General features: G+C 41.6%; 1 protein-coding gene across 1 annotated transcript in view; it reads left to right on the top strand.

The window, feature by feature from the left end:
* Positions 1-503: 503 nt before the first annotated feature.
* TMBIM4 (transmembrane BAX inhibitor motif containing 4) overlaps positions 504-9,795 on the top strand; it is a 32,595-nt gene continuing 23,303 nt past the window's right edge. The window contains exon 1 of the mRNA XM_023225146.1: positions 504-716. Coding sequence (XP_023080914.1) covers positions 521-716 — 196 coding nt within the window. The 5' untranslated portion in view covers positions 504-520. The remainder of the gene's footprint in view (positions 717-9,795) is intronic.

Raw genomic sequence — 9,795 nt, 5'->3', positions numbered from 1 at the left:
TCTGGCCTTTGCTTATCTCTATCCCTCCAGCCTCATTCTTTGCCACCTGTCCCCTACACCAGCTGAGCTTCACCATCTCCCTCTTTGCAGAGGTTGGTCACTTGAGGACCAGCCTACATTACTGCTCTTTCTCTGGTTGGCCCCTACTTGCCTTTCGGGATTAAATATTACTTCATTCAGAAAGCCTAGTTTATAGGAAGTGCCCAATAAATATATATATTATTATTTTAAAATAATAGTAAAAACGCATCCTCGGTGTGATTATTGAAAGAGTGGATGAATGAGATGTGTATTTGTTGAGTGGATGGGTGACTGGGACATGGGTTCTACCACTAGCGACTCTCCAGGTGAGAGGACTTAAAAAGTTTGTTGAGAACAATCTGAGAAAAGTTTCACTTCAGATGACGCCGGGAATGTAAACCATTTTCTCCTCCATCCTAACTCGGAGCCATTCCCGCTTTCTCGGCCCAGCTGGAATTTTTGAGGCGAGAAAATCGACTCGCTCGGGGTTCGCCCGCCGATGCCGCTCGACTTGTTGGGGCTGGGCTCTTCTTCGCGGAAGTGGATAGGAGGCGGTTGCGGTTGCTCGGCCAGGGCGGGTAGGGGTGGTGTTGCCGTCATGGCTGACCCCGACTCCCGGTACCCTTGCTCCTCGATCGAGGACGACTTCAACTATGGCAGCAGCGTGGCCTCCGCCAGCGTGCACATCCGAATGGGTACGTTGTCCCCTCTCCAGTGCCTCCCAGCCGCTCGTCCGCAATGTTCGACCTTTAGAAGTCGACTTCCGGCTTCAGAGGGACAGCGGCCATCTCCCGGGACTCACAGGAGAAAGAGGGCTGAGCTCCCTGCCCTCTTTCTCCGGGGACCGGAGGACTGGCGCCCTCCTCCGGGAGTCGGGAGAGGCGCTCCCTCCCCTCCTAGCGGGTGTAGGAGGGCCCAGGCCCAGAAGACTTGCGGCTCCCCTCTATGCGCCTCGGATCCCCAGCGAGCGCCGCAGTGTAGGAAGGGACGGATGGAAACCGCCGCAGCCTTAATTTGGCATCTTGAAGTGAAAAGAAACGTGGTGGAAATGAATCAGTTGATCACTGTGACGTACACACGAGTGGAATCAGCGACCTAATGCTTTTGTTCTGTGGGGTGCCGCGTTATATGTTTATATTTACCGTCCTATGCTAGGCTGTAAGCTCCCTGACGGCACTATTTCCTATCCGCAGAATGCAACAGGTCTTTTTGAGTATTATTGAGGAAGTTGCTGAACACAAAAGCTTCCTAAGTCAGTATGAATGTTTTAAGTTATTACGTAGTAGCCACTGGGCAGAAATTTTTGAGTTTAAAATCCTTAGCTTCATCTACGTGGAAGCCATTGTCTGCTCTAGTTTGGCCATTTGATCACCGAAATTGCCCCAGACTTTCAGCCTGTCTAGGCAGCTGGAACTTGTTCTGGAAAAGGAACGATGAAGATAGTTCTGATGTGCTAAGAATCTTGGTGCCTAGAACTTGTTCTGGAAAAGGAAGGATGAAGATAGTTCTGATGCACCAAGAATCTTGGTGCCTAGCATTTATATTTTTGGAATTGAATTTTGAAATTATTTTGGCAAGTTAATTCAGCTTTTTTTAAAAAAAGTTGTGGTAAAATACAGGTAACATAAAATTTACCATCTTAAATATTTTTAAGTGTACAGTTCAGTAGTGTTAAGTTATTCACATGGTTGTGCACTGTTAAAAGAAAAACTTTAGACACATTAAATCTAACAGAGTTTAAGCAGAGACTGATTTGTGAATTCGGCAGGTCCTGGAACCAGAATAGGTTCAGAGTGACCAGTGCTGCCCCTTGGTGGGAGAAAATTTGTGGAGAGAGAAAGTAAAGTGATGTACAGAAAATGGAAGTGAGGTACAGAAACAGTTGATTGGTTACAGCCTGGCTTTTGCCCTATTTGAACATGGTTTGAACACTTGGCCGTCTCTGGTTGGCTGAAACTCAGTGATTGGTTCAAGCGTAGGTTACAGCTTGTTTACACATTCAGTTAGGTTATAGTTCACTATATACCGAGAACCCCTAGGCCGAACTTAAAATATCTAAAGGGATAACTTTAGACTAAACTTATACACCATCGAATATCCAGAACTTTTTCATCTTGCAAAACTGAAACTCTGTACCTATTAACTCTCCATTCCTTCCTTCCCCCAGTCCCTGGAACCACCATTTCACTTCCTCTTTTTGTAAATTTGGCTTCTCTGATACGATCAGTATTTGTTTTTTTGTGATTGGCTTATTTCAATTATCATAATGTCTTCAAATACATCCATGTTGTGGCATATGTTAGAATTTACTTTTTTTTTGAGACGGGGTCTCACTTTGCCACCCAGGCTGGAGTGCAGTGGCAAGATCACTGCTCACTGCAGCCTCTACCTTCTGGGCTCAGGTGATCCTCCCACCTCAACCTCCCAAGTAGTTGGCATTACAAACGCAGGTCACCATGCCTGGCTAATTGTTTTGTATTTTTGGTAGAGGCGGTTTTCTCCATGTTGCCCCGGCCAATATTGAACTCCTGGACTCAAGCGATCCTCCCACCTCAGCCTCACAAAGTGCTGGGATTACAGGCATGAGCCACTGCACCTGGCTGCAGAATTTCCTTTTTAAGACAATAATATTACTTTGTATGTATATACCAAAGTTTGTTTATTCATCCATTGATGGATATTTGTGTTGCTTCTACCTCTTGACTTCTACCTCTTGACTGTTTTGAATAGTGTTGTCATGAATATAGGTGTGCACATACCTCTTCAAGACCCTGCTTTAATTCTTTTGAATATATACCCAGAAGTGGAATCGCTGGATTGTGTGGTAGTTCTATTTTTGATTATTTAAAGAACTGCCATACTGTTTTTGATGGGGGCTACATCATTTTACATTCTCAGCAATAGTGCACAACGGTTCACCTTATTCTACATCTTTGCCAACACATTCTGTTCTTTTCTTTCTTTTTTAAAATGAAAGTAGCCATCAGATGAGTGTGAGGTGATATGTCCCTTTGGTTTTGATTTGCATTTCTCTAATGATTTAATGATGTTGCACATTTTAAAAATATGCTTGTGGGGCATTTATGCATTTTCCTTAGAGAAATGTTATTCAAGTCCTTGGCCCAATTAATTTTTTTAAAGCAATTTTAGGTTCATAGCAAAATTTAGCAGAAAGAACAGTGTTCTTATGTACCCTTTCTGCTTTTCCCCAAGCCTCTTGCACTAATAACATTCTGTACCAGAGTGGTACATTTGAAATTTAAGACTTCTGTTTATCAAAGAACACAACAGAGTGAAAAGGCCTAGAAAATAGGTGAAAATATTTGCAAATCATATATCCTATAAGGGGCCAATATCCAGAATACATAAGGAAATCCTACCATTCAATAACAAAAAACAACCTGATTTTAAAGTGAAGAAAGTCAAGGGAAGAAGATAGACTACATACTGGGAGAAAATATTTGCAAAAGAAATATCTAATAAAGGACTGTTACCCAAAATATACAAAATAACTCTTAAAACTCAACAATAAGAAGACAAATAGCCTGATTAAAATACAGGCAAAAGACTTGAACACATATCCTACTAAAGAAGATTCACAAGGTTGGGTGCAGTGGCTCACACCTATAATCCTAACACCTTGGGAGGCCAAGATGGGAGAATCACCTGAGCCTGGGAGGTTGAGGCTGCAGCAAGCTGTGATTGTGCCATTGCACTCTAGCCTAGGCAACAGAGTAAGACCGTGTCTCAAAAAAAAAAAAAAAAAAAAAAAAAAGGATCATATATACCAGGATTTATTATTGGAGCTCTGTTGTATTCCATTGGTCTATATGTCTCTGTCTTTATGCTATTACCACATTGTTTTGATTACTGTGGCTTATGTAAGAATAAGTTTTGAAATCAGGAATGTGAGCTCTCCAACTTTGTTGTTCTTTTTAAATATTGTTTTGGCAATTTGGGGTCCCTTGACATTCCATATAAATATTAGAATGGACTTTCTATTTCTGTGAAAGATGCCATTGGGATTTTGATAAGGATTGCACTATATCTACCCAAAGTAGGTTACTTTGGGTAGTATAAACATCAGTCTTCCAATGTACAATGATGGATGTGTTTCCATTTATTTGTGTCTTCTTTAATTTCTTTCATCAGTGTTTTGCAGTTTTCAAATTTGTCTTCTTAGTTTATTCCTAAGCATTTTCTTCCTTTTGATGCTGTTGTAAATGGAATTGTTTTCTTAACGTCTTTTCCAACCTTCTCATTATTAGTGTATAAAAATGTAACTCATTTTGCATGTTAATTTTGTATCTTGCATCTTTGCTGAATTCATTTATTCTAACAGTTTATGGAATCTTTAGGGTTTTCTACATGTAAGGTCATGTTGTTTGTGAACAGAGGTAATTTTACTCCTTTCTTTCCAATATGGATGTCTTTTCTTTTTCTTGCCCAATTGTTCTGGCGAGGACTTCCAGTACTATGTTGAATAGAAATGGCAAAAGCAAATATCCTTGTCTTATTCCTGATCTTAGAGGAAGAGTTTTCAGCTTTTCACCACTTAGTAAGACATTGTCGCTGGGCTTTTCATATACGGCTCTGGAGGCCAAAATAACTCCATCTGGGTTGTTAATCTGCCTTGTTGACTTCTGACTAACCCCAGTTCCAGGAAACCCTCTAAGATTTCCAATTTATCTGTGGTTCCTTGTATAAGAGTATGTACTTACCATAAATCCTGACCTTAGGTCAAAACAACCTTGATGTTATCTTCCTTCAGTTGTCCTACAATCCCTTCTGAATCACCCTTTCACTCTGGTATATAAACCTCTAGGTTGGGGGATTTATGGCCCATAGATCCACCATCTTTTCTCTGCCCAAGACAGAGACACAGAGATGGCTTCTGTTCTTATGTCCCTATTAAATGTTTTTTTCTAAAAAAATGGATTTGCCAGCCTCTCAGCTTTCTTGGAATTTGGGGGTAGATTTGCATAGAACTGCTACCATGGAACAATGGCCTTTAATATGTTGAGGTAGTTTATTTGAATTCCTACTTTATTGAGTGTTTTTATCATGAAGGGTTGTGGAATTTTGTCAAAAGCTTTTTCTGCATCAGTTGAGATGATCATGTTTCTTTTACCCCCAACATTCTGTAAATGTGTTGATTGCACTGATTAATTTTCATATATTGAACCATCCTCACAGTCCAGGAATAAATCCTAATTGGTCATGATCTGTAATCCTTTTAATATGCTGTTGAATTCTGTTTGCTAGTATTTTGTTGAGGATTTTTGCATCAGTATTCATCAGGGACATTGCTCTGTAGTTTTCTTGTAGTGTCTTTGGCTTTGGTATCAGGGTAATGCAGGCTCCGTAAAATGACTTTGAAGGGTTCCCTCCTCTTCAGGTTTTTGGAAGAGTTTGAGGATTTGTGTTGACGCTCAGCTTTCTAAAGTATATGTCTCTTAAACCAATAAGGCATTCTTAGATTCTGTCTGATAGGATTTGGCTCTGTGTCCCTACCCAAATCTCACCTTGAATTGTCATTCCCATCATCCGCACGTGTTGTGGGAGGGACCAGGTGGGAGGTAATTTAAGCACAGGGGCAGTTACTCTTATGCTGTTCTTGTGATAGTGAGCAAGTTCTCACAAGATCTGATGATTTTATAAGGGACCTTTCCCCCTTTTGCTTGGCATTTCCCCTTTCTGGTGCCATGAGGAGAAGGACATGTTTGCTTACCCTTCCACCACGATTGTAAGTTTCCTGAGGCCTCCCCCTGCTGTGGAAATGTGAGTCAATTAAACCTCTTTCCTTTATAATTACCCAGTCTCGGGGAGTTCTTTATAGCAGCATGAGAACGGACTAATACACCATCCAACTGTAAAATGAACAGTGACAATGTGATACATTAGAGTAATTAACAACTGGTACTGCAAGAAATAGGAATGCATGAGAACTGTCTAACTCATAGATACCGCAAGGAGAAAGAGAGTCCCTGCTAGTTCCAGAAATAAGGAAGAGAGAGAATAGGTCACTTCAGGAAAGGACAGGGATAGAATATGGCAGCCACTGCGGCAAATTAAATGACTAGAGGTGGTATCTGGTGTGTGAATAGAAGGCATTCATTAGAGAGGCCTTGGTGGCTCAAGGTACTGCCATTAAGGAAACATTTGAACCATTAACATAACATTTAATAAATAAAAATATTTTTTGGACAACCCCTTTCTAATGTATGTAAAGACAGTGAGGTAAATAAAAGTTTTGGAAGTCACAGTTACTGTTCTTAAGGCATTAGTTAGGTTGGCCACTAGCCAAACTAATCTATGCTGGCAGCTTAATTAAATTCTAAAGTGCCAAGTTTGGAGGGTGTTTGGGGAAGGAATCAAGAGTGTGTTGTTGAAGACAAAATAAAATAAAGAGACAAAGCTGTAAATTAAACATTTTGTTTGGGAATAACAAAATTGCAACTTGGGGTATACATACAGATCAGGGTGGTCTGAGGAACAAAGAGAAGGTTGGGGATTTTATTAGAAAGAACAATGTTACGTATTGCTTTGCAAGAACCTTCATTGGCATTAGAGAAGCATTTGGGAACTGGCAAACAACTATTTTGATAGTCACAGCAGGTTGTTTCAGCAGCTGCTAGGTAAAACTGTGCTATTCACCCCGAATGAGTTTTCCCTCAACTCCTAGACTCTGATTTAGTTGGGTATGATATGTAATCACTTTTACAGTGTGAACTGGAATAATCTAGGAGAGCTGTAAGAGGAAGTGAAATCCCAGTGGAGGACTGAGTTTGCATACAGTAGTCCCTCTTTTTCTGTGGCAGATACATTCCATATTGTGTTAATACAATAGCTATTAATGAGATAGAACAAATATAACAATATACTATAATAAAAGTTATATGAAGTGGTCTCTCTCTCTCTCTCAAGATATCTTATTGTAGGTGATATTTCCAGACTGTAGTTGACCATGGGTAACTGAAACCTTGAAAAGCAAAACTGCAGATGAGAGAGATCTACTGTTTGTGAAGGGAATTCACGGGGTGGAGATGGGGGAGACAGAATTTGTGATGAGGCATGGAAAGGTGAGAATGACATGCCATACATCATAGTGAGAATGGCCTTTTTTTAAGTGATATTGGGGAATAGTACAGTGTAGTAGAAAGAGCCCTGGATTTAAGGGTCTGAGAATTAAACACAGTCCTGGTTGACAGCAATGTAGAGAGGCAGGTTACTTTGCCTTTCTGATTCTTAGATTCCTTATCTGTAAAAGAGGCATAATTGCTGCTCTTCCAACTATACCAAGTGGTTTTAAGGGTCAGGCAATTATTTCATTTTAAATACTCCTCCAGTGTTGGCCTCCCAAAGTGCTGTGATTACAGGCATGAGCTAATACACCTGGCCTATAGACTGTTTTAAGGAAAGAATTAATTTTATTCTTGATTTGCTTCTACATCCCTCACGTCACTATAACAGAGCTGATTGCAATACCAGATACTCAGCATTTGTTCACCATAAATATTTAAATTATGCAGGAGCATTTTACTTAGGAGTTCTTATCACTAGGTTGGTAACTTAAGCTGACTACACCGGTACTAAATAAGTGGTTCTCATTTGTCTTTGGTGTGTTACTACTTAAAAGGTTAAAAATGCTCTACCAAAATAAATAAATAAATAAATAAATAAATAAATAAATAAATAAATAAAGCAAGCGGCTGGGTGCAGTGGCTCACACCTGTAATTCTAGCACTTTGGGAGGCTAAGGCTAGCAGATTGCCTGAGTTCAGGAGTTCGAGAGTAGCCTACGCAACACGGTGAAACCCTGTCTCTACTAAAATACAAAAAATTAGCCAGGTGTGGTGGCATGTGCCTGTAATTCCAGCTACTCAGAAGGCTGAGACAGGAGAATCACTTGAACCTGGGAGGCGGAGGTTGCAGTGAGCCCAGATCGCGCCACTGCACTCCACCCTGGGCGACAGTCCCCGACTCAAAAAAAAAAAAAAACAAAAAACAGAAACCTAGCTGCTTGTAATGTGTACATTTTCTGAAAGATACTTTTTGAATGATATACATCTAAAATGTCAAGGTTCACTGGTGGAAAACAACAAATCATGAAGCTACAAAAAAATTTTGTGAGAAGGCCCCTCTGGGAAGTGAGGAGGCCTCTGCCTGGCTGCTGCCCTGTCTGGGAAGTGAGGAGTTCCTCTGCCCGGCCGCCCAGCTGACTGGGATGTGAGGAGCGTCTCTGCCTAGCTGCTGCCCACTCTGCCTGACCACTGCCCTGTCTGGGAAGTGATGAGCGCCTCTGCCCCAGCCACTGCCCCGTCTCGGAAGTGAGGAGCGTCTCTGCCCCAGACACCGCCCCGTCTGGCAAGTGAGGTGCGGCCTCTGCTTGGCTGCCGCCCAGTCTGGCAAGTGATGAGCGCCTCTGCCCGGCCACCACCCATCTGGGAAGTGATGAGCGCCTCTGCCCGGCCACTACCCATCTGGGAAGTGATGAGCGCCTCTGCCCGGCCACCACCCTGTTGGGAAGTGATGAGCGCCTCTGCCCGGCCACCGCCCTGTCTGGGAAGTGATGAGCGCCTCTGCCCCAGCCACTGCCCCGTCTGGGAAGTGAGGTGCGGCCTCTGCCTGGCTGTCACCCTGTCTGGGAAGTGATGAGCGCCTCTGCCCGGCTGCTGTGCAACCCAAGTGTGAGGTGACAGCTTTGTGTGTGATCTTTCCGCCCTCCCCAAGTTTGCATTTTCGACATTAAAGTTTACTTTTTAGTTTAAAAAAAATTATGTGAGAATGAATTTCTGAGTATAGTCTCTTGAGCACTTTTACAGTGCTGATTAAACTAGTATATATAACTAGTGTATTGTAATATATATATGATATAGTCTGTTAAGCTAGTTTATTCTGCAGTAGTCTTTCATAGTTTCATAGTATGTATATACCATAATTTATGTAACCATCCCCACTTGATGGTTGGTACCCTTTTTTTTATTCCTTCAAATAGTGCCTCAGGGAACATCCTTCTATAGCTTTGTAAATTTCTCCATTATGACTTTACTATAAATTTTTGGAAGTGAAATGAGTCAAAAGAGTATGTACATTTTAAATTTGATTGATCAGTTCTCTAGAGAGATTGTACCTTCAGCAAACAATATATGAGGATACCTTCTGCACCCTCACCCACACTGAATATCATCAGACTTTTTCATCTCTGGCAATCTCGTAGATCAGGGATGGTGAACATTTTCTACAAAGGGCCAAATAAGAAATATATTCAGCTTTCTGGGCCATAAGATCTCTGTTCCAGCTCCTCAACTCTGCCATTGTGCAAAAGCAGTTGTAGAGGATACATAAGTGAGTGCGATTGTGTCCCAATAAAACTTCAGTTACAAAACCAGGTAATGGGCTGGCTTTGGCCCATGGGCCATACTTTGCTGACTCTTCTGGTACGTAAAAATGTAATCATGTGTTAATTTCCATTTCTTTTAGCTATGTGAGTGAAGGTGGGCATTTTCCTTTGTTTACAAAACTTGACTAGGCTTTGTCTTAGATGTTAGGGTTCTAGTGGTGACCAGACAGACACTGTCTCAGACCTCCAGAGTTGTCATTTGGATGAGGCAGTAGGAAAGACAGACCCTAAAGAGGTAAGCAAATAACCCCCAGCACTGAAGGAAAGAAACAGGTGTGAGTAGAAACTAGAGTTTAGGGTGGCAGCTATTTTAGTTAAGGAATGGCCAGAGGAAGAACTCTTAAGGGAGATGGCAGGTGGATTGTATGAGA

This window comes from Piliocolobus tephrosceles, chromosome 10, assembly GCF_002776525.5.
Source record: "Piliocolobus tephrosceles isolate RC106 chromosome 10, ASM277652v3, whole genome shotgun sequence".
Classification (NCBI taxonomy): Eukaryota; Metazoa; Chordata; class Mammalia; order Primates; family Cercopithecidae; genus Piliocolobus; species Piliocolobus tephrosceles.
Note: the sequence above shows the minus strand (reverse complement) of the source record. Positions and strands in the feature narration are given on the sequence as shown.